Here is a 25458-nt window from a genome sequence, read left to right as displayed (position 1 = left end):
TTGGACTGTCATGCAAGGGGTCTTGGGTTCAATCCCTGCCTGTGCCACCTTAATTGAAAAAAAATTAATTTTCGCGGGTACTGCCTCTTGCGAGGAATTGACAAATCCTTCAAGAGTAATTCTTGTCATGAAAGAGTGCTTTCTCAAAACTAGCCGTTCGGATTCGGCCTAAAATTGTAGGTCCCTTCCATTCTTGACAACAGTACTCGCACACAGGAATGGTTGAGAGTTGTAAGTCACTAGGCCCTGGTTCACAACGGACTGTTGCGCCACCCCAATTGACAATTGATTGTAAAAAAATGCACGAGCTAATGTCACCACTCTTGCACCCATTTGGCACCGCTCTTAAAATCAAACGATTATTCTATATACTATAGGTTTTATACACAAAGATGAAATTTCAATTGTGCATAGATACAATTTTAAAACTCTCATGTAAATGTGTTTAATGAGATATTCACATTTACCTTTACCTCAACTTTCCCATCTAAATTTTGAAATTTTGTTTCAGAGATTAGTTTCTTTCTGATTTATCCATGTTATACAATATATTTATTTTTATTTTACTTTTTTGTGAAGAAGAATTGCAATTATTAGAAGAATTCAGAAAACTTCTAACTGTCATTATTTGTCAGCCTTATATAAATATCTTTTATTACATTTCAGCCATGAAAATAATAATAAAATATTAAACATTAGGTTAAGAGGATGAGAGGTGATATTTGTCAAAAATGATTAACCTTGTGAAATATAAATGTAAAAATTTACCTAATTTACCTAAACTAGATTTTGGGTCATCAAATAATACGAAATATAAATTTAGAGATTTGTTATTGTTGTTAGAATGCATTTCTGTTATAATCCTAATCTTCTGGTATAAAAATATGACAAGAATCTATATAAAAGATTTGAATATCAAGCAAGGTGCATCACTTCCTTAAATTTTAGATCAAAATATGTTCATCCAAAATTTGACATTTATATCAAAAAAGTTGTCATAATTTTGATTTATCAAATTCAAAGCCGGTTTGATCTGTTTTCGTCGAACAAATTAAGGAGTAAAAAAAAATAATATTATTTTCGAAAAAACTGCCACGTATACTACATAAATGGTATAAAACGATATCAGCTTAGATTTTGAAAACAAACGAACCTAAATTCGCCATTGCTGTGCTTTGTGGCGTCTTTATAATTTTTTTTTCTACATTACATTCGCTGAAGCTGATTCGCTCTCGTTTAGTCGTTTCGTTTGGTTTTGGTGGGTTCAAGAAAATTATCGATTTATAAAAGTTGGCGGGCGGAAGTGTTTTTTCTCCTAACAATACATAAATAAAGAATTTTATTTTGTTAAAATTGAAATATAAAACTTTTAATAATAACAATGGGCCGTGTGAACAAGAAGAAAATGGCACAATATAATAAAGAAAACGGCGATGGAGCTCTTGATAATTCTACAAATGGCGATGAGAAATCTAGCGATCGTTCCAGAGCGGACTCGGATGCCGACGAATCGATTGCATCTTCGAAAAAGCGCACTCCGAAGAGCACCCCGGTGCCTGAAGATAAAGTTGATGACGAGGAAGAGGAGCAAATCGACGATATTGATCGAAGTGAAGACAAGAAACATGATAGTGCTGACGAGGAAGATAAAAGCGAAGTAGAGGCCGAGCCAGAGTTAAACAAAAGCACCCCTGTTGGCAAGAAACCTGCACAAAAACGAAAAGCTACATCGCGTTCCAAGGCAGATGATGATGATGCCGAAGAAGACGACGCCGAAGCTAATGGTGCTTCCCCAGCTAAAAAGACTCCCAACAAGAAAAATGCCGGCAAAAAAGCAAAAGCCAAGCCGAAGTCGAAGAAACCAAAACCTGAAACAGAAGATGAAGCCGAAGACGATAATGCAGAGGGAGAAGACGAACAGGAGTACGAGGTACAGAATATATTTTCTATAAAAATAGTTACAAAAAAAAGTTAGTGCTAAAAATGAAGAAATTCTTATGAAACTAGTGCCATTATTGGTATTGGAAATGCATTGCTGTTAGCGAGGGAAACATTCAATTCAATCCATTGAGAGGATTGACCGAAAAATATTTATGTATACTAAATCCCAGGGTGTATACTGTTTACGTATACATAATTTCCAAAACCTTTTAAATGCATTTTTCTGCATTCTGGATTCAGGTACCCAATACCCATATCTAAAACTGATAAGGGCGGCATTATCAACAAACATGGAATTATATAATCTTTGAGTTATGGGAAGGTTTTAAAAACATCTAATTTCAATAACACAAAACTAACCTAAAAAGTGCTACTTGCTTGAAAAAAATTTGTTGATTTACAAAATGGCGGTTTGGAATTTTGATCATAAAAGCAGTGATGTTATAGCTAGAAAAAGATTGACTATGGGTACATAGTTTAAGATGCATTTGGTAACTAGTAACCATATCGATATTTGCATTTCTCTATTTTTCTTTGTGCTGTATTGTAATGGCGTAGGTGTTAGAGCGTGAGCGTGGTGTAGTCGATTGTTTCCTTCTTCCTACCTTGGATTTTAAGATGGAAAATATTTTGATATTAAATGGAAACAATCTGAAACTTGAATTCAAATAAAATGTCGACTACATTTTTCCTATCAGTAATTTGGTTTTTATTGCAAAATTGTTTAGTGATTGGAATAAATCATGTATCTACATAGAACAGCATAGATTCAATAGACGATATAATATCAATTTGTAATTCAATTAGTGCAATATTCATGAAATAATATTCATTTGAATAATAAATTATTCAAACCACTTATTCTCAATGTCAAATCAAGAAACCCCCATGGAAGTCATTTAAGACCACTTCTCTTTATCAAAGTTGATCATTTTTGAAACCAAAAACCCTTTATGCTAGTGCCATCGATTTGTTTCCGTTCCAAATTCAATTTTATCATCATGTTTCATAGTTTTGAAGGCGTCGAAGTTTGTTTTAATTTTAATCTCTCCTTGCTCGCATATTGTTTTAGAGTTGCAAAGAACTTCCCGGATCCTATAGTTAATCCCGATCTATAAAACTTTGTATAGTGGAAGAAAAATTGCATTAATCTTTACATCATTAAGTCCCATTTTTGTTTATGAAGCGCGGCACCGGTCATCTGTTTAAGCTAACATGCTCTAAACTGTTTAGCAATACCCAGGCAAGTTTGTGAGTCTGAATATTAATCATTCCCAACTTCTATGTTTCATTAACGGTTTGACTCTCAATACCCCAAACGTTTATTCGCTACTTGGTGATTGACTGCATTTTGTCCCGGAAAATAGAGCAACCTATAGGGAAAATCCGTAAAAAAGAAACTAATGAAAACGATGATTCATTCAGCCTTATCGGCAACTTGTGAAATATTTCTCACGGAAATTTTCTCTTCTCGAGAACACATTCCTCCTATCAGGAATTCCTGGCGGAATGCTTTTCCCTGTGAATAAGTTTTACCAACATGAAACGAGAAAATAATGTTCGAACAGTTTGACATTTCATTTAAAAAAAAAAAACAAAGAAGTTAGCTTTGATACAAAATAATTACATTTGTTAAACATTAAATTAAACATTTATAAAAACGGAAAGAATATCAGTTTTGTTGTTATTAGAGGAAGAAGAGTCAAGAAGGCGAAATGAGCCGAGAGCCATACGACGCAATTTGAGAGAGAGAGAGAGAGCATTCTAATCCTTTGGAGCTTCCACAAGCACTGTATCAAGGTTGTGGCGTTTTGTTTCTTCCAATGTTTTTTTTTTTGCTGGTCGAAAAGTCGGTCGGTAGATCTATATATTTTTTTGAAACTTGATTCCATTTGCTCTTGGTGATTTTTCATTGACAAGACGGCATCATCGATCTTGTTACAGAGCTCCCTTCGAATTTCTATTTTTTTTTTAATATACTTTCTGTTCCTATGGCTCCCTGTTTTTCTTTTGTTGGACGCAAAATTTTTGTCTTCTTGTGAGGAATGTTAAAATTATCTTCGGCTTCCTGCTCAACAACATTATTTTTCTGCTGCAAATCTGGCGAATTATAAAACATTTCTAAAAATAATTCTCCTCATCCAATGTTTTATTTACTTCTTCTTCAATTAGGCGATTGCATATTGATGATGGTAAATTTTTCCTCCTCGAAGTTTCTTTTTCTTGAGCTTGAAGGCAATCCAAAAGTGGAAGAATTTGGAATTCCTTCCACCGACTCTACCATTTTACAAATCTTTATTATTGCCTCTTCTAAAGAGCTGAATTTATATTCTTTGCATGCGCCTCCACCAGTCGCTTTTTTGTGTGTCAAATTCTCAGACACTTTCTTCCTTACATATTTTTTTTATCTTGCCAAACCTTAAAAATTAAAATTTTTTTACAAAAAGCATTATTAAAATCGTAAACCACTCACTTTTTTCCACTCAGCAATTGATTTCATAGGGGGCCCAATGGAGTTGAGGTCTTGTTCTAGCCGATTCCAAAATTTTTGGACATCATCTTTGCTTTTATTACTAAAGCCATTTGCAATGTCCGGATTTTTTTCCATTGAGGAAATTAATTCTTCTATTTGTTTGGAATTTGAAGATTTAGACCTTAAAAAATCAATTATTTTAGTTAGTTTTTATAGTTTTGTTTATTTTTTATAGAGATAACTCACATATCAACAGATAACTTTCCGGATTCCCTTGCAAAATTGTAACGGAATATTCCTCGAGAAAGCGAAGGAAATTTCCCATAAAAAAATAGTTCTAGGTAAATATATCTCGCGGAATTTTTCCCTTATTTCGAAATTAGTTTACGATAGCTATTTTTCGAATTTGGGAAAAATTTCTCAAGAAATGCGATTCACGATAGCCCTGATTATCTCTGTAAATTTCCTCCTTTGATCATAATGAGAAAGCAATCATTGAGAAGAGCATTTCTTGATGACCTTAATTAATTTTGTAAAATTAATATAACGGAATTTGCGTTATTTGCTGACAAGTTTTTGTTATATTATATCTCTTTTCAATAATGAGTTGGGCGTGTTCTGGCAGCAAAGCCCGATAGCAGTTTGTTCCTAGAATATGCTAGATGAAATCCTATTATCTGTAGATAATCCCCTCAATATTGGAATATTCAATTTTGCAAATGTTCTTGTGTACTGAGTGAGTGCTCGATCTTAATTGAGGATAAGTAAAGCTTAAACAAAAAAATTATTAGTAACTTGATCTTCAATTTGTTCTTGCACTTTTACTAAATCCTATATTATTTTTCCAACTTTTCAATGAATTCTTTATTCTATTTAGGAAACTTAAGTAGCTTAAGAGCGCTAATATCATAGTTTAGGTATAAGTGTATTGTTTCAGCAAATGGGCCTTTATTTGTAGAATTATTCAGAAACTCTTGTAGATGATATTTCTTCAAACAAATACTTTGTTACTGTTAGATCTACAATTGTTTCATTTCAAGTAATTGTTGGGAAAATTAATCAAAACAAACTCCCATTTCTTTTATAAATAGTTTTTAAGATTGTCATTCAATTCAATGTTTAAATTATGATTAAAAACTTTGGCACATATTTACTAACAAAGATTAGATAAGAGTTGTATCTGTTATGTCAAATTGTTTTATTTCTTTCACTTTTTTCCGTACGTTTGTTATTTTGGTTTAATAAAAAAAAAGCCTCTTTGTTACGAATAAAAACTCGTAAAATTGTACAGCTTAATCATTTCAATCAAAAGTATTTTTATTTAAAATAAAATTATTTGTCATTGATGTTACACGGGCCAGTTTATGTTTCTTCTGACAATTTTCTCAGTCAGATTAAAAAAGAGCACCAAAATGCAATAAAAACAAAAACTCACTCTTTATTCTCATCTAGTATGCAAGTCAGCTTAACCCTCTACTGCATGCATTATGACCCACTTAAAAAATTTTTTTTTTTTGCTGGATTTACTTTTAATACATCTTGGTTAAGATTTTTATAAAAAAAAAATTTCGAAAAAGTACATAAGTAAATTTAAAAAAAAATGCCATATATGGCGTTTTATGTGGTAAAGATATTTCTTACAAATAATTAAGTTCATGTTTTTGTTGATTATATAATTCATATTTTTATTTGTTTTATTCTTATTTTTATATTTAAATGTTCACATAAATCAAAAAAAGAGTATATTCAAATATGAAGACATAAAACAATTTCTGTCTTTGTTCAAGCAAAGGTAAACACCGCATTTGAAACAAAATACAAAACTTTGAAATTTGCAATCATTATGGCATTGCTGTCTGTCGCTTTTCCATTTTGGAAGATAATCCACTGAATCCTTCATTCAGAGGAGTGGGTCGCGCCAAAGCTTTCTTAGCTTTTTTCTGGGTTGAGGCCGAAGTCGAATAAGGGCGTGTACACGTCACTTTTCTTACCCCATAAAATCCATGCATTTACTACGCAAAGGTCCAAGAAATGGAAGAATATTTGTTTGCTCCATTTCTTTGATCGGATTTCGATCCGGTAAAGCCCAAGTATCAAATCAAGGAGATCCACACCTCCCATGTATTTATTGTATACATCTATAACTTTTGGGCAGTCGATATCAATATAATTTTTTTCCTTTCTGCAGTATCGTTTCTTTTTTGTTGTTGGATTACATCCCACAAAAGTTGATAGCATGTTTACAACTTTGTTGTCGTACCACGATACAAAGGATACTTTTTCACCTTTTTCACCATCGATATCTGCCACACTCTCGATCATATATCCGCGACCCTTCTTTAGCATTTCCTTTTCTGTGGGAGCAACAATATTTGGCGCTCTGTTCAATCTTACCGTTCCTAATGGAAGCAGTTCCGTTTTGGTCAAATGTACCTGAAGCTTTGGGCTATTGAACCAGTTATCGAAGAAGATCTTGTGGTTTTTGTGTCTTGGTACAGTGGCAGTCAATCGTGAAACAACATTTCCACTCACACCAACGTCAGGAGCATCTACTAGATATGTATTACTTTGATCTCCAGCGAAAAGATCAAAGTCATACATATTTTCGTAACTGCATACACTGCTGTTTGATAAAATTTCCATTTTCTAGACTATGCATGCACTTACACAAAAGTAAAAATACACATATTACTTACCAAAATATATATTTTATAAAAAAAATTATTACTATTACCACTCTCACTTATTTCTTCTAAAAAAAACTGTTTTACTGGGTGAATTTTAAGACGATACGTGACCATGCGCACTGCTTACTTAAACTGAAAAATTAACAGTTAAAAAAAAGACCAGGAAAAAAACAACGCATTTTTCTCAGACACAATTACCAACAAATGCAATCTATTAACCGTTGATTTTTTGATTTTTTAAATTTTTGTTGAAACTAGCAACTTTAAAACTAAAAGCCATATATGGCGTTGTATGCAGTAGAGGGTTAACATTTTTTCCCCCTTTTTGAATTGTGCGATAAAAAATACTTGAAGAATTCTATTCTCAGAGATTTAATAGAAAATGCGAGAAATTGGTATGAGAAACTATTTATTTAGCTACATATTTAAATATTGACAAGAGTCGTCTGCATACGAAATGTGCATTTTCAATAAAATTTAATTTTTAATAACAATATAAGAAGACCCATACTTCTTTTTGCCACCATTGTAATCTTCTCGGTATCAAAAAATTTAGAAGGGTTGCCACATAGCTGTAATTACATATGTGTCACGGGTGCCAACATATCATCTTTGGTTCAATAATATTAATTGAAAAACTTCTACACTCACTGGGACTTACACCCTGGCCTAATTGCTTACGGAGCCGATGCTATACGTGTCTCGGTACCGCTGGCTGGCAGATAGGTAATCCCAATTCAAGTTTTTATTTTAAAAGAATTTAATGTTTGACTTCATCCATTACTATGTTTTACCATTTTTCTACAAGCTTGTTTCTTGATAAAGGCACAGTAGAAATGTCCTTTTTATTTAACGTGCTGCGTGGTCGTGCGTGGACTTTGGTCGGCCACTGTGTGTAATTGAAAAGCTTAACCATAGTCCTCCTTTTTTTCTTAGGCAGTATTGCCAAGACGGCAGTTAGAGAACAAATGAATGGACCATAAAATAAATGTAATTGAATACCAAGGGAAATAGCAAATAACACCATATTGACGAATATTTCGCTTAATGGTATTAAAATTCTAAATTTTTTAATCCTGTTTACTGAATCATAATAATATAAGTGAATATTATTTGTGTTTTGAGATAAGCAACCTTGGAAATCTTAGTTCCATAGCATTGTTTTTAAAGTTGAACGAAGAATTGTAAAAAATCGTGTTTAGACAGTATTTTACGGAAAAAAATCATTTTTTAATAGTATACATTTCTTTGTTTATGCAGCGAAGCGAAATGCAATTTTTTTAAAATTTATTTCTAACATCTATTAATAACACAAAATGTCCATAGATCATGCGCTCTGTGATGATTTTATTGTCAATTATTGGAACAAAATTTCGTACAGATACTTTCTACAACTACTTTCTCCACAAAAGTAATTAGATCAACATATTTATACCTCAACTTTATAGAGGTAACAATTTTATTGTTGATGACATCAACATTTATATAGGATAACGTATAAAATACAAAATGTTTAGTCGTCCGTTTCTAAGCTCCATAGGTCTCTTTCTGCGTACTAGGTAGACCTGCTCACATATGTATATTTTTGCAAATTCTCCTTTTGTTTGTATTTCTAAGAATACAGATATCTCTGAGATCTTACAAACATAAGATCAAGTGACTTGTTGAATTGTTGATATTATTTTTGTAAACTCTTAAAAAAAAAAGATTTTTTTCGATCTGACGTTCAATGTATAATGAAAAAGTGAAAATTGACTAGAAAAACATACTTTAACTAATCAAATTTATGTAAAGCGGTATACTTCTTATGATTTTAAAAGAATAGCAATATGTGCTTATTTTTAAATCAGATGAAAAACATATTGAGGCCTTTCGGTTATCTCCCTGGAGACACATTCCGAATGAATTTCTTATTTGCGACAGCCCTTGTTTTTAGTAATTTTAACGAAAACAGTATAATATAATACTTTCACTTTCGCAATACGGAATTTTATTTCAATTCATAAATTCTATCAATCGTCGATAATTAATCTTCACAAAGGTGATAATTAGATTTTGCGAACAAAAATTACAAAAAAAACACCTTATTGTTTCACATAAACAATAAAGTCAAATTAACAAAAAAAAAACAAATTAAACATCAATTATAAACGACTTACACGTGAATGCATTTCGAACGCTTCAGTGGCGCTCGTCATCAGCACTAACTTAATTGACCCAAATAACTATTAGTTTTTTTATCGGTATGTGGATGACATTTTTACAATTTTAAAACAGTCAGAAAGTGATAATTTTTAAATCTTTTAAATAATCAATGCGAATCAATAAAATTCACAAGTGAAAAAGAAGTGTATCAAAAACTAGCCTTTTTAGACTTGGAACTGACAAGAAAGTTGGACAAAATTGATGTGACAATATACCATTAGCCAAAAAGTACAAAAAGAATAATAATTAGTGATTCTTATTGCCCTATTCAACATAAACACCCGTCGTTTCATTCCATGGCACATCGTATTGTCAATCTTCCACTATCTATAGTAAATTTTAAAAAAGAATATGAGTACATACCTACTTGATGTACATAGCTATTTTAAATGGTTATTCCAAGACTCTTGTGGATTCCATTATAAAAAAGTATTCAATGAAAGTGTACCAAAATGAAAAATCAACTTTGTTTAAGAAAAATTGTTTGGATTTCAGGAATGAAATGAAAAGAGAAGTCTTTAATTATGTCCCAGAAATAATGAACAGATTTAAAAACCGTTTAATCAGCATAACATTTCACCAGTGTTCTCTAATAGCCACAAACTAAAAAACATTTTTGCATCTACAAAAGATAAAGTTGACCAAGAACAAAAATCGGGAATTTACGCTATTGAATGTGGAGTTTGCAAACGACGTTACATTGGACAAACAAAAAGAAACTTGAATGTAAGATTTAAAGAACATTGCAATTGCATCAAAAAGAAAAAAATAAAACAATCGGCTTTTGCCGATCATGTAATTGCGGAAGGTCATGGTTCTGATGGGAGAGAGCACATCATAACATTACTAAAAAATGTAAACAACTTTAATAGACTTGATGCTTATGAAAGCTATTTTATTGAAAAAGAAAACAACAATTTGAATGTGGATGGAGGAGACATTCAATCACCTTTGTTCTCTCTTGTATAGTTTTTACTTACAAAAATTCTAACTGTTTCTTCTTCGCTCTGGATTTACCAAAACTAATATTTGTTTGGGTCAATTGAGTTAGTGCTGATGATGAGCGCCACTGAAGCGTTCGAAATGCATTCACGAGTAAGTCGTTTATAATTAATGTTTAATTTGTTTTTTCGTTAATTTGACTAATTGTTTGTGGGAAACAATAAGGTGTTTTTTTGTAATTTTTGTTCGCAAAGTTATATGTTTCCACGAAGTTCGGATATAATGTCGTTTTTGACAAAAATGTGTGATAATTAGATTTTTATATTTTGGCTTTAGGAATATGAATATATTCTTATCGAAGATTGAGAATCATTTTCCAGAAGCACGAAAAATTATAATAATTACAGTTTTGCAAACCGAACGGATTCACACTATCTATAAGTTCCAAGAGAAAAAAAAATATATAGGTATGCACGCCATCGATACCGGATATGATACTCTTCCCTAACTGTTTATCTTTGTTAGAAATATAAATGAATAAATAAAACATTATTGTGTTGTTCCTCAAGACAGGAAAAATATACCGTCCGTTTTTTACTTGCAATCTTGGTTGAAATGCATTTTTTCTCGATGATATCTAAAATTCCACGACGGTGTGCCAAAGTCTTAGCTGTCAATTGTCTACGAGTATTTGTAAGCTTAAGCAGTTTCGCCTGCTTTTTAATTGTCATTTGAAAGTCTAACATTTTTCGTAAGATTTAGAGTTTGATGGATCTAGTTGGTTGAATCTGAAGCTGTAAAAATAGCTCTTTTTCAAAGTATTAAGCTTAAGTATACATGTTACAGATATTAAATAAAAGTGGGTTTAAGAATTACTTACTTAAGTGCGTATATTCATTATAAACTGAAGTAATGAACATGTACTTTAAACTAAAGTACACTATGTACTAACCCCTACGCAAGTCGTTTATATTTAAACTTTTACTTACAGATTGAACTTTGCTTTTCTGTAGAAAGTGATGTTTTTTTTTTTAAGTGTAGGCCAAAACAAAAGCAAATTTTACTGCCTCGATTTATCCCTCTGTGATCACACATGTATTGTTTTGGATTATAATAAAAATAAAGGTGGAGCTGACATGTTTGACTCGGCATGTCGTGGTACAATGCGCTGTCCTTTCAATTTTTTTTTACAAAAATGATCGACCAAGCTGGCATTAATGCCTCTTTTTTTATATTTCAAATGTTCTAAACGAGAGATTGACTAGACACCAATTTTTAAAAGATTTAGAATTTGCCTTAGTGGAAACGCTGTTGCGCAAGCGTTTAGAGTCACTAAGTTTGCGATCAGAGCAGCGAAAAAAAAATAACATTTTGAAAATCGACGAGAGAATCATCACAAATGTCAGCATTGTGAGGGAAGAAACTCGAGCGAAGTGTGGCTTGTGCACAGGGCCGCAAGCTACGTGGACTCGTGCCAAATGCACAGTTTGTCATCGTCGTGTTTGCGATTAACACCGGGCAGGTATATGCATAAATTGTATAGATACCGTCGAATAAATTAATACCTATTATACAAAAAAAAAATACTGATGTTCCTACATATACTATTTTACTTTTTTTTACAAAATTTTATTCAATAAACACATTTGATTATAAATAAGCCTGATGAGCTCGCCAAAAACGGAACACTTCTGCCTAATGTTAGACAAAAACATAACATAGGAACACCACTTGCTGCATGCAAATATCTTCTCAAGCAATATGCTCTAGAAACAACAAATGCTAGATATTCATAGAGTACCACCTGCCTAGCAACCAAATATGGCCAAGTATAGACTTAACACGGTCAAAAGGCTTGATATCACTGAGCAGATAAAGTATAAGCTCTACAATTGTAGTAATAACTGGACACTGCCTCATAGGAAGACATGCTCTGAGGCTAGGGCTCTACACAAATGACTTCTGTAGAAGCTGCATGGACGAGGAGGAAAAGGAAACAGTCCAACACCTTCTATGTACATGTCCAGCACTCTCCATTAGAAGGAATAACTTTCTCGGTAATCCCTTCTTCGATAACACCAGTGAACTGGCAACGATTGACACAAAACGTCTCTCTAACTTTATTAAAAGTACGAAATGGTTTGTTTAAGTTCATTACTCTCCCATGAGTAACCTCATAAGTGGTATCACAATAGATCCTTGAGGTATACGTGCGTCAATGACATCTGGACAGCCAATCCAACCTAACCTAACCTAAGCCTGTGTTTTACTTTTTAAAAATATGCATATTTCAAGCACCCGGGAAAAATAGTAAAATTGTCCTAATCAAGCCTTTTCTCATTTTTTTCTACGACTATTAAACTGCAAATATACCAAATTTCAAAGCCTTATATATATGTATATATATTTTTATGCTTATATTCGTAAAACTCGATTTTTCAAAAAAAAAAAACATAAATCGCACCTTTTTCATAAGATAATCAGTTTTTAAAATATTCTGCCTTGCACCTGAGAAGATTTCTCATAAAAATACTGGTTTTTAATAAAAATAAATTAAAATGATTTTGAGTTATAAAATGTCAAAAGTACGAGATCCCAATTTGCAACCGTGTGACATTTAAATTCCAGGAACGCGGTGTGACCACAGAGAGGTTTAAATAATTAAAAAACAAATTTAGGATTTAATGATTGTATATCTTTATATTAATAGAAAATAAAATAATATGATTTTTGTAATAGTTTCTTAAATGTATGTAGCACAATTTGTTAAATATTAGGGCTGGTCAAAACAAAAGAAACTTCTAAAGAATTCATTTATTTTGTTTAGACTTATTAAAATATTGCTAGTACTTGGTAGCAAATACCTTGTTTTTAATCACTTCAGCAAATCTTCGGGGCATGGAATCAATTAAATGGCTTATAATGCTGTTTGGGATACTTTCCGAAGACAATTTAATTTGATCAAACAGCTGATTTTTATTTTTGCAATTCGTCGATCTACAATTTCAAATTGATTTTTTTTTGGTGTTGATATCTGGGGATTGTACTGGCCATTGTAACATATCAATCCGGATTTCTTAAAAATACGACTTAACCGTATTGGACGTGTGCTTTGGGTCGTTGTCCTGTTGAAATATCCATTTCGGAGGCAACTGATCCTCACATTTTATGTATTGAATGGGTCCCAGGCAGACCTGAACCAATAGTTATCTTCACCGTGTTTCACAGTAGTTTTGGTGTGACGTGAATTTAGACGGAACCATAGGAACCCTTGAAATTAAATTTGGACTGAAAGTTTTAGTCCACCATCAACAGATCGTCTCCGAATTTTTCTTGCGCTTACTTTAGATCGAGTTGTGTTCTTATTTCTCTAGGTGTAATAAAAAGCTTTTTCAATTTATTTTATCCTCTTGTTTTGTTGTTTTTCTCTTCCATGAACCATTTAGAATTAATTTTTGGACTTGTAAAATTGTATTAATGGGCAAGTGACTAATTTTGGTTTAAAATATCTGCGATGTTTTAATTTGACTCATTCCACTTTTATATTCTTTTATAATTTGTCTTTTATAACGTTAGAATAATTGTTTATGGTCATTTTAAAAAAAATAAACTAAGAACACTATTTAGCTTGCTCATGATCTGAATAACACCTAACAAATATATTCAATTGCACTTATTTGCCAACACCTTTAATATGAGCTTTAGATTTTGTACTTAACGGACTAACATTTCTCTATTAATAAGAAAAATATAAATAGCAATGAAAAGTTGCTTTTGTTTTGACCACCAAAAATTCGCTTTACTGTTCTACCTTAGTCATATTTAATAAACGGCTTTGAAAACTATTTTCTCTTGTGGTCTATTCATATTCAGAAGTACATACATAATGTATTACATTTTAGAAGACAAAAATTATCATGATTAGATGATTAGAGATATTAATTTTTCAATAACATAAAGATGGAGGAAGTTTTAGTTGCTAATGTTTTGACCAACACTACATATGTCAATTTGTAGCTAAAACACATTTACTTATACAAAAAACGAAAATTAATCAAGCTACTTACCTATTTTTTATATTTATTCAACCATATTGTAGAGTTTCACATAACTTTAATTTAAGTTTTAAAATTAACAAATATAACTTTTTTTGTTTCAGGTTAAAGATGTAGTTGATCATAAAACAGAAAAAGGAGTTTCCTACTATCTAATTAGATGGAAGGGTTATGGTCCTAGTGATGATACTTGGGAGGAAGAGGGCACACTTTCTTGCCAGGATCTCATCGACAAATTTAACAAAAAGGTTTGTACAAACTCGAAAACAACAACAAAACAAAAACTGAATTATTTAATTTTAGAACAAAGAAACCAAAACGCAAAAAGCCAAACCAGCTTCAAAAAAATCTGCCGCTGCAGCTAAAAAGGGCGCAAAAAAAGCAAGTGAAGATCCCGAAAAACAATGGGAAGTTGATAAAATTATTGATTATTCAGAAGAGAAAAAAGGACGTGTCTTCCGCATTCGCTGGAAGGGATATTCGGCTAAATTTGATACATGGGAACCAGAAGAGAATTTAAATTGCGATGATCTTATTGAGAAATTTATTAAAAAAGTCGACTCGCAAAAAGATATCTCATATAAAGAATTACGAGAAGAACCCAAGAAAACCAAGCGAATGGTTTCAGAGAGATATCTGAAAGCTGAAAAAGGAGCCCGAAAATCTAAGCGAGCTGGTGGGAAAAGGTAGGACGAAGGAGAGAGCATTTATGTCACTGATTTATTAACCTTCGTCAATCGTTTTTGCAGGATACAGTATGCGGACAGCGATTAAATTGTCATTTTAATTTTTTTAAGGCTTTACTTAGAGTTTAAGTATTCGCCACCAGTTAAATTGGAATGCAATGGTATTGGAAGAAATATATAATAATTAATACTTTCTGTAGTTTTCACAAAAAAAAAAAAAATAACAATAATTTGTTTGACGTAAAAGATAAAATGCAGACAATTTTTGATGTTCAAAACGTATTCTTTTTTTTTATTTTGACGCAATCATTATCAAATCAAAGACATTCTAAATTCTGTTCTAAGCCAAAGCTGGTTGAAGTCCGAAACCAGGACCTTTTGGTTCTTCTGTAAGTGAGGTTAGAGATCCTTTTGGTTCTGAAGCAAAACGTCCATTCCTTGGACCTGGTTTGGAAATTCTACCTGCTTTGCAGTCCTCGAGGATGTTCTCCATGTCTTTGGCTGTTAGATCTTCCTGCAAAATAAGATAAATATACAACTTAATTAGCAATTATATTAAATAGAAAAAAAGATGTATACATATCCGATATCTATTATTATTATTAAGAAAAAGGGTGCAAACAATCAATGGAACATTTCGAAAATACTATTAGCATTCGATAAAGTGAGATTTGTACGGGCATTAAGAATTCATTTTCCATTAGTTAAACAGTTACGCAATACACAAATATTTTAAATTAAATTTATTATAACAGAACAAATTACAATAAAATTAATAATTAATTTAGAAAACAATTTATCAAATACTTTTCCTTTCCTTAATGCTTGTTCCAAGATTTGTTTTCATTGCTTTTCAACTTTTAACATTTTTAGTGCCTTAAAAGCCTTAAGCAGGGAATAAAATATAGAGCAGATAATTGTACAAATTATGTCCCATAGCTGAACGCCTTAGGACGAAAACAAAAGTCGGTTGCGGCAAAATGTGTGTTCGCTTTCCGAAAAAGATTTTTTGTTTGATTTTATCAAATACAAATATTTTGTTTGTGTTCCGTATACTGTACCGTTATTGGCAAAGTAAAGTCGGTAAGGTGTGTTCCTAAAATCAGTTGTATGACATTTAAATTTAAGTCAAACAATTGGGGAGTTATGGTGAATTTATCAAAGGTTACAATGAGATGTAGAAATCAAAGTTATTGATGATTATATACGGACAATCGTCCACAACGCAAACTACGTCAAAAGTCGAGTTGCATTCGAGGTGCCTTTCATCGGATAGGATAATATGACAAAAACTTTCGTTCTGTTGCAAGCTTGGTTTTCTTTTTCAATTGACTTGGGAACACACATTTATGAATAAGTACAAAACGTTTAAACAAATAAATACTTTTGTTTAATTCCTGCCCTATTTCTAAAACACTATGAAATTATTTTGCATTTAGCTGCCAATTATTGAAAAAAACACACCTAATAAATTTCAACAGAGTTCCCCGGTATAAATGTAGGATAAAAGTCCGAACACCTAGAAGAAAAAATCTTCCACATCATATAAAATCGGAGAATTTTACGCTCCGAACGGGTTATAGGGATGAATATTTTCACATTTTATTTTCTTTCGAAAATCGCAAACAAAATTGTTGAGTTAATGGTGAATAAGTTAAAAAAAAGCGTTTTATTAAAGGTTTTGGAACACGAATCATGGCTTTGTGATTAAATGAATCAATTGATACTAAGGTCTGAATAACTTTTTCTGTGTGAGCACTCGGATTATTTTTGTATTTACACTACCGGTCAAAAGTTTGAGACCACCTTCAAGGGGTTGCTTTATTTGTACCTGGCGCTTGGGTTTATAAATGAATATAGGATTTTTTTACCTGCATTGTTAACTTAGACCATTCATAAAAGGTGCAAGTGAGCCCAATTAATCCTTTTCTGTAAATTGTGAGGAATTTTGTGAAAAAGGTAAAACAGTATTGGGTTTTTGGCATCTATTTGGATTTCCCATATGGCTTTTTACAATCAATTTGGAATTTTTTTATGACTGCGGTAATAAAGGGTAAAAAATGTAAAATTTGAATACCTACATATTCAGGATTTTGTATATAATGCTCGGTTTTATCCACAAAGAGCGCATTATGGGAAAAGTTAAGGAATTAACTATTGAAACTCGATCTGCGATTATCACCCTTATTGAAGAAGACTATTCGCAAAGAGAAATCGCCACAAAACTGAAGATATCACAAAGGAGCAGTTCACAGGACCATACAGCGTTACTCTAGTAACGGCGGTTTTAAGGATAAACCGATGTCAGGACGACCTAGAGCAAGCGTTCTAGGAAGAAAACAGCACCAGAAATATGCGCCGAGATCAATGAAATCCGGGAAGAACCATTATCTGTATCAACGATACAACGAAGGCTAAGGCATGCTGGACTTTTTATGCGCATTGCAGTGCGGAAACCATTTCTACGGCCCCAAAACAAGATCAAACGGTTAGAATGGGCCAAAACCCATAAGGATTGGATAGATGAAGACTTCAACAGAGTCTTATGGAGCGATGAGTCCAAGTTTGAGATATTTGGCTCAAATCGCAGTGTACGTCAGGCGCAGTGCTGGACAGAAGATGCTACCAGACTTTTTGGTCCCAACTGTTAAGCATGGAGGCGGTTCAGTAATGGTGTGGGGATGTTTTTCCTTCAATGGAGTAGGAGATCTAACACGAGTGATCGGAAGAATGGATAAAGAAGTCTATAAAACGATATTGGAAGACCACGTTTTGGTATCTGGACTCCGATTAGCCGGTGAAGGTTTTGTATACCAGCAAGACAATGACCCGAAACACACTTCAAAACTTTGCCGGGGATACCTGAAACTTCTTTTATTGGTTTTTAAATAAATAATTTATGTTTAGTACAAAACTAGTTTATATTTTTCTATCATTTACAACTAGACATGCTCTTCCCTTTTTTTCACGTATTAACTTTTTTCCTAAAACTTAAGTTTAGGGGTTAAAACTCGATATTTCTCAAATTTCAGAGGTGGTCTCAAACTTTTGACCGGTAGTGTATATGTTTGGTGGTGCCCTTATCCTGCAGCAATATTAAATTCTGATATAATGAATTTGTTCCTGGATACAATTCGCTTAGCGCCGAACTTGATCTATTTTGAACATAATTTTTGTATGATTTTCGCCTGAATTTGCCACCTTTCTTGAAATATAGCATTCTATATCGTGACAAAAAAATGCAGCCTTAAGTGAAGAAAATAGGAACTTAGCACCGAAGCAAATAAACGTATGCGGAATATCGTTTCTATAAAACAAACAAGAAACTGGAAGACTGTTCAAAATGACCCGGAAAGTGTATCACTAATTTTGACGAAGAGGCTAAGTCGTATTTGCATGAACATTTCTGGGGAAACTTAAAAAGTATCAAATACTTAAAAAAATATATTTCTCCGTTGATCGGGGATATAAAAAAAGTTGGTCAGTTTGTTGTCTTTAGTTTCAATTTTGAAACCCGACTTGCTTTATTAAAACTTAAAAACAAATTGTGTGATTCTGTAAGCATAAAATTGATAAGAAACCGTAAGTTTGATTCTGGCGCGAATAATTTGAATTGGTTAAAAATATCTTGGCAGCAGTATAAAACAATTAATAGCATAATAGAAATAAATATGAGTTTCGAAATGCGTTCGTAAATCTTTTTATTCAACTAAATAAAATATCTTTCAAAGCACAGACAAAATGAAGAATATTATTATCGCTTATACGTAAATCTTGAAATTCTTAAAAGTGAGCTTTACAAAAGAATTTATGGAACTCAATGAAATGAAAAATGTTTTTTTAAAAAAAACATCAAATACACTCTCCTAAAAATAAGCAAATATTTATGAGTGAATTCAAATAAATTCATGGTTGAAGGACTTCCAAACAAATGGTCCACTATGTCTGTACCATAACCAAATATGTAAGGAAAATGGGTACAAAAATTTGTTTGCGGATGTTTTTGATAAAGTGTGGAAAATAATTTAAAGACACTGAATTGTTCTTCATCATAAACATTCAAGCCCTTAAAAATCTGTACTTGCAATTTAATTTTCAATAAATGCAAACATTGAATTTATGAACCATCCGCGCATACCTGATTTGACATATTTATAAGTTTGATCAGAAAATAGTAAGACTACAAAATCTGAAGAAATTCAAATGTAGGCACAGCAAAAAATATTTTCAGTTTTTTTTATAAGCAAACCGAGTTTAAAATTTCCAGCAAATTCGAAAATGTTTAAATATACATTGGAAAACGAACGTTTGCACTGAATGTTTTTCTAATAAAACAAAATGCATAGTACTTACGAAGTAATCGTCATTAACAGCAAGCATTGGTGCATTCACACAAGCTCCCAGGCACTCGACTTCAGACAGAGTAAATTTCCTGTCTTTTGTAGTTTCTCCAGGATTGATTCCCAGTTTGTTCTAGAATTGTATTTTATTTTAAATCCATATACTACATCTCGAATTCGATGATCGAATTTCATACCTTGCAAACATTCAAAATTTCATCAGATCCACGTAACCAGCAAGGTGTTGTTGTGCACACTTGCAAATGATACTGTCCAGTGGGTTGCCTCATAAACATGGTGTAGAAAGTAGCCACTTCGTATACACGCATATTTGGCAAATCTAGAATTTCGGCTACCTTGTGCATAGCCGAAATTGGCAACCAACCATGTTGTCTCTGAGCCAAGTCCAACAATGGAATCATTGCTCCACGCTTGTGACCTTCTGGATAGATACTGAGAATAGCATTTACTCTCTGAAAAGAAAATCCAGTTAGTTTAAGTGAAGAATATAATGTCTGCCGATGAGACAGACCTTCTTGTTGTCTTCGGTAAATTCAAATACAATATCAGGATTGTCCTCTGGCGTATCCCGATGAACGAACAGATGATCACTCCTGCTCACAGCCGAAGTTGTGATTGTTTTAATGCCGGTGCGCTACAAAAATTATATGTAGTAAGGTATTATTAACAAAAAATCTATGAAAATTTATTTTACGAATTGACGAAATAGCCAAATACGAAGTTGTTAATTACATAACGTAATGATTTTTTTAAAATAAATAAATCAATGCATTTGGGCATTTACTTACAAGTATGCTTAAACCTTTTGTGGCGCAGCTTGCAATCATTTTGAAGTTCTAAAATATTGTTAATATGTTTATCTATTTATGAAAAATTAAGTAAAGAAAAACTTTACCTTTTACTCGTTTGGAATCTATCAAGAAAATCTGGTATTCTAGTTGTCAATTTGACATTTCAAAAATGGGTTTGTTCATATTTAGGAATTTTTTCACACTAGGGATGTTCGCAGAATTGCATGTGTCTAATTTTCGGAACGTGTTCAGATTCACAGTAAACGAATCGAATGGCATTTATGAAATGATAGTCTCACATAAAATGACACCAATTTAATTTGTGTTTGTACTTCCAATTTAGATGTCGTTAAAAATCATTATAAAGACTTAACTACAGTTCCGATTATATAAAGTGACAAAAAAGTAGAACGCAATAGATGCATGGGTAAAAGAGACCCAATACGAAAATCTACTATCTTTATTCAACTAATGTGATTTAAATATTTTTCATCCTCTTTCTCTACAGGTTTGAAAGTGCAGAACAATGTAACTTATCAAAAAATCGAGGTTGAAGGCTTCTTTCACACTTTTGTTTTTTGGAGTACATAATATATAATAATGCTTACTCATAAGAACTAATAAAATTGGAGGCAAATGTTGAACTCGAAAATACTTACATATAATCAAAATTTTGTAATACATTTGTGATACTATTTTGAGTCGTCCATATTAAAAAAAAAAATTAATAGCAGATAATAACATCACAAAATGCAGAAAGGATTTTCAAACAATTTTTTTTTTCTATAACAATTTTAAAAGATGTGACATGATTACTTACTCACGAGTATTTAAGGTGGCGCTACAGTCCTGTGTGAACTAGGGCCTCACCCAACAAACTTCTCCATTTAGCTCGGTCCCTAGCTAGATGTCTCCAGTTTCACGCTGCGGAGCATTGGTTTCCATGCGCTCTACGTGACCCAGCCATCGTAGTCGTTGGACTTTTACCCTTCTGGCTAAGTCTACGTCGCAGTACAGCCCGTACAGCTCGTCGTTCCATCTTCTCCTCCACTCCCCTTTGATGCATACGGGACCGTAGATCACACGGATAACTTTTCTCTCGAACCGACCCAAGGTGCTTTCATCCGATTTTGTCATAGTCCATGCTTCTGCACCGTATATAGCAGGACGGGGATGATAAGGGTCTTATATAGCAACATTTGGTCCCTCAAGAGAGGACTTTACCACTCAATTGCTTTCTTAGTCCAAAGAAACAGCGGTTAGCAAGAGATATTCTGCGATTGATCTCAGCACTGGTGTTGTTTTCTGCGTTTACAGCGGAGCCTAGGCAGACGAAGTCCTTGACTACCTCAAAGTTACGTCTGTCGATTGTGACGTTTTGACCAAAACGTCGGTGTTGTATGTCCTTTCTAGACGACAGCATGTACTTTGTTTTGCCCTCATTAACCGTTAAACCCATTTTTGCCGCCTCTGCCTCAATACTCACAAAAGCCCCATTGACATTACGCTGAGTTCTTCTGATTATGTCAATGTCATCAGCATATGCTAGTAATTGGACAGACTTTGGAAAGATAGTGCCTCTAGTATTGACGTGTGAGCTCTGCACTATTCTTTCAAGCACGATGTTAAAAAAATCACATGACAGCGCATCACCTGGTCTAAAACCTTTTTTGACATCGAAAGTTTCTGTTAAGTTTCTTCCAACCTTTATGGAGCATTGACGAGTTTTTCAGGGATGCCAAAATTAGACATGGCTCTATACAGCTAGTCCCTGTAGATGCTGTCATATGCGTCCTTGAAAGCGATGAAAATGTGGTGGGTGTCGATTTGGTGTTCTTGGGGTCTTTCCAGGATATGCCGTAATGTGAATATTTGATCAACTGTGGATTTTCCTGGTCTAAAACCACACTGATAGGGACTTATCAGGTTGTTGACGATGGGCTTTAGATGTTCACATATTACGGCAGAGAAGATTTTATAGGCGATGTTAAGTAGACTGATTCCTCTATAGTTGGTGCAGTTTAGAGGGTCTCCTTTTTTCAGGATCGGGCAAACAATACTGAGGTTCCATTCATCGGGCATGCTTTCTTCCGACCATATCTTACAGATAAGTTGGTGCATGCTCCTAACCAACTTATCTCCAGCTGATTTAAAGATCTCTGCATTCAAGCCACCCGCTCCAGCTGCTTTATTAGACTTCAGCTTAGATATGGCAATCTTTACTTCGTCTGTTGGCTTTCGTCGTCTATGTTGAATGGATCATCCTGCCTGACAGCGGAATTCAGTTCGTCGTCGCCATTATACAGTCTGTAGAAGTGGTCCTTCCATATCCTCAGCATTGACTGCGGTTCCAATATGATGTTTCCACTTTCGTCTTTGCAGACTTCGGTTCTAGGTTTATGTACCTGTGAATGTTGTTTCACCTGTTCATAAAACTTTCGAACTTCATTCCTGCTTTTAAAGCTCTCAACATCTTCGACCGCACGCTTCACATGCCTTCTCTTTTTCCCTATGAGAAGTCGGCGTTCCTCTCGCCTCTTCTGCTCATAGAGCTCATGAGCAGCTCTCGTCCTTTTATGCAGCACCGCTTTGCGTGCCTGTTGTTTGACTGCATTTGCCTGCTGACATTCCTCATTAAACCAGGGGTTCCTTGTTGGTGGCTGTTTGGAGCCCAGCACATCAGAGGCGGCTTCTCTGATTGCATCTTGGCAATGTTGCCACTGATTTTCGATACATTGTGTTGGCGGCAGAGAACCTCGAGAGATGTTACTTGTAACTTGGTCGGAAAAGGATTTGGCGATCTCAGAAGATTGTAGCCGTTCGACGTTGTACCTTCTCCCAGCACCTCCCTGTTTTGCCTTGGGTCTGGAAATGCGAAGTGCTACCTTGGCTAGAACGAGGTAGTGGTCCGATCGATGTTAGCTCCTCGGAAAGTTCGTATATCCATGATGCTGGAAGCGTGTCTTTCGTCGAACGCAATATGGTCAATCTGGTTGACGGTAGATTGATCTGGAGAAGTCCAAGTTCCTTTGTGGATGTTGAGGTGTGGAAAACGCGTACTGGCTACCATGACGTTTCGCCCCGCAGCAAAATCTATGAGCCTGAATCCATTGTCGGAAGTGTTGTCGTGCAGGCTGTTCTTCCCGATTATTCCACCAAAGATGTCTTTCCTTCCTAGCTTGGCATTAAAATCGCCCAGGACTATTTTAATATCGTAGCTAGGGCACTGCTCATATGTTTTGTCTAGGAGCTCGAAGAACACATCTTTGGTGTTGTCGTCTTTCTCTTCTGTGGGGCGTGCGCGCATATCAGGCTAATGTTGCCGAATTTAGCCTTGATGCGTATGGTCATGAGGCGCTCATTGATGCACCAATAGCTCAAGACTTCTTGCCTAAGTCTGGCTCCAATGACGAAGCCGCATCCAAATAAGCGCTGTTGGTTTTCGTGGTAGCAGTCACCATAGTAAATATCGCAGTTTTTCATCCTCTTTTTGCCCGGCCCATCCCATCGTATTTCCTGGATGGCGGTGATGTCTGCTTTACAGCAGTTTACGGCCTCCGCTAATTCTTCGGCCGCACGTGGCCTGTCAAGGGACCTAACATTCCACGTGCATATCAGAAGTTCGTTGTCCTTAATTCGTTTGCATTGGTTGTCAACAGTCAATCCGTCCGTATCCGAGGCTTGTTGGTGCTTCGCAACTATGAAGCTTTTACGTGGCCTGGAAGTCACCCCGACGGCACAACTGCAACCTGGAGGGCTAGATCCTAAGTATAACTCCATGGATGGGGTGCCGGATAAAACCGCTCCTTATAGGCCTGGACTCCGAATAAGTCAAAGAAGCCCTATAAGGTGTTCACTAAGTAGTTCAACCTTACTGGAACTGTAGGCGCAGTTGATTCCATCTCGGGAATTCCTCTGCTGCCGTCTGCCCCTCTCTCGTTTGCTGCCCCCAACAACTTTCCACTGGGGTTGGAACCCAATCTCCAGTTAAGGTACTAGGCACCCGATGTTCACCACCGGGAGGTGAGAGTAGGAGTTGATAGACAGAGGTTGGTTTTGAGAAAAACCTGTGGACGCTTGTGTCCTCTTGAATGCACATGTCTACCATGTGACATGATTAAATTAAGTAATTTTGAAAAAATCAATTAAGGGTTATTTTTTATAAATCAAAAAAATATTCGCTACCTTGAATCAAAAAAATAACAAACAGGTACTTAAAAAATTACACTAAGTTGGTAAAATTTGATTTTCAAAACAAATGTGTATCTTGTCAAAAATTAAGGATATTGCCTTCAAACTATTTTATTTTATACAAAATATTGTTTTTAACATTTTAAGAAAAATCCAACTGTCATTTTTTTATATAATAAAATATAAGAATCTAAGAAAAAAGAATAAATGAAGGTATAGCTTTTAAAGTATTTCATTTTATGCAAATATTTGTTATTAACATAAGATAATGTTCTTAGAAAAATCAAATGGTATTTTTTTTTAAGAAATACAAATTTTCAAAAAATGCTGCTTAAATTGATAAAAACTATCGTTGCTAACTTCTAGTTATTTTTTAGGAAAAATCAATTGACAACTTTTTTACAAAAGTTGGAAATCTTCAAAAACAACAAAAAACTGATGTTTTGCGTCTCAAGTGAAATGAAAACAAAGATATTGACTTACGTTTTTTAATCTTACAAAATATTGTCATTCATATATTGTTAAAGTTTTACAAAAATTGACAAATGAACACAGATGGGAAGTCGTTCTTATTAACTTTAATTTTTCCTCATTCATCACTTCCATCCATTTTTTTTAAACTAAAAAGTGGGATTATACGATTATAAGACCTTACACTTAGTTGCGTCAAATAAGAGACTAATGTGAACAAAAATGTGAAAGAAGAATTGACCTTTTTTCCAAGCGGAATAGAAAAGTTGTCAACATAATCTTTTTGACAGTTTTAAATTCAAAATAGACTGATATTTTTTACCAATGAAAATCCCATTGAATCGATTACATACAAAATTATATTATATTATATGATTTTGTGATCATAAATTTACCAAAGTCCTTACTAACGGTACTCTTGACAATGAATTGACTTTATCGACGTATCAACAAAAGTTAACTTAATTTGTGTAAACAAAAAGATGATACGTACTCCATGGTAAAACTTTTCACCACTTTTTAAATTTGGTGTTTCAAATAAAAAAACTGAAACAAATTACTTAAACTGCTCGACACCACTGTGTTTCAATCATATGTACTGTACTGTTTTAAACTATACGATGGTAAAAATTCAAGGTTGCAACTTCAAACAAAA

General features: G+C 33.8%; 2 protein-coding genes across 2 annotated transcripts; one reads left to right on the top strand and one right to left on the bottom strand.

Annotated features, from left to right (window-relative positions):
* Positions 1-1203: 1203 nt before the first annotated feature.
* On the top strand, positions 1204-15271 carry LOC129945792 (chromodomain-helicase-DNA-binding protein 2). Its single transcript, XM_056055712.1, has 4 exons — positions 1204-1930; positions 14408-14551; positions 14607-14989; positions 15053-15271. The coding sequence occupies exons 1-4, from the start codon at positions 1382-1384 to the stop codon at positions 15075-15077; spliced, it is 1101 nt and encodes a 366-aa protein (XP_055911687.1). The 5' UTR covers positions 1204-1381; the 3' UTR covers positions 15078-15271.
* Positions 15252-20342, bottom strand: LOC129945793 (probable NADH dehydrogenase [ubiquinone] flavoprotein 2, mitochondrial). Its single transcript, XM_056055713.1, has 6 exons — positions 20246-20342; positions 20139-20186; positions 19862-19984; positions 19527-19802; positions 19343-19462; positions 15252-15503 (listed from the first exon to the last, which is right to left on the bottom strand). The coding sequence occupies exons 2-6, from the start codon at positions 20175-20177 to the stop codon at positions 15330-15332; spliced, it is 732 nt and encodes a 243-aa protein (XP_055911688.1). The 5' UTR covers positions 20178-20186; positions 20246-20342; the 3' UTR covers positions 15252-15329.
* Positions 20343-25458: the final 5116 nt, after the last annotated feature.

This window comes from Eupeodes corollae, chromosome 2, assembly GCF_945859685.1.
Source record: "Eupeodes corollae chromosome 2, idEupCoro1.1, whole genome shotgun sequence".
Lineage (NCBI taxonomy): Eukaryota > Metazoa > Arthropoda > Insecta > Diptera > Syrphidae > Eupeodes > Eupeodes corollae.
The sequence above is the reverse complement of the archived record's forward strand: the minus strand, read 5'-3'. Positions and strand labels throughout refer to the sequence as shown.

Bases quoted from the DNA above. Each gene is read 5' to 3' on its own strand.
- LOC129945792 (XM_056055712.1), top strand. From the start codon at position 1,382: ATGGGCCGTGTGAACAAGAAGAAAATGGCACAATATAATAAAGAAAAC. The intron at 1,931-14,407 runs GTACAGAATATA...TTTTTGTTTCAG, and splicing joins AAGACGAACAGGAGTACGAG to GTTAAAGATGTAGTTGATCA. The intron at 14,552-14,606 runs GTTTGTACAAAC...ATTTAATTTTAG, and splicing joins TCGACAAATTTAACAAAAAG to AACAAAGAAACCAAAACGCA.
- LOC129945793 (XM_056055713.1), bottom strand. From the start codon at position 20,177: ATGATTGCAAGCTGCGCCACAAAAGGTTTAAGCATACTT. The intron at 19,985-20,138 runs GTAAGTAAATGC...TAATTTTTGTAG, and splicing joins CAAAAGGTTTAAGCATACTT to CGCACCGGCATTAAAACAAT. The intron at 15,504-19,342 runs GTAAGTACTATG...CTTATTTTGCAG, and splicing joins CTGTTAATGACGATTACTTC to GAAGATCTAACAGCCAAAGA.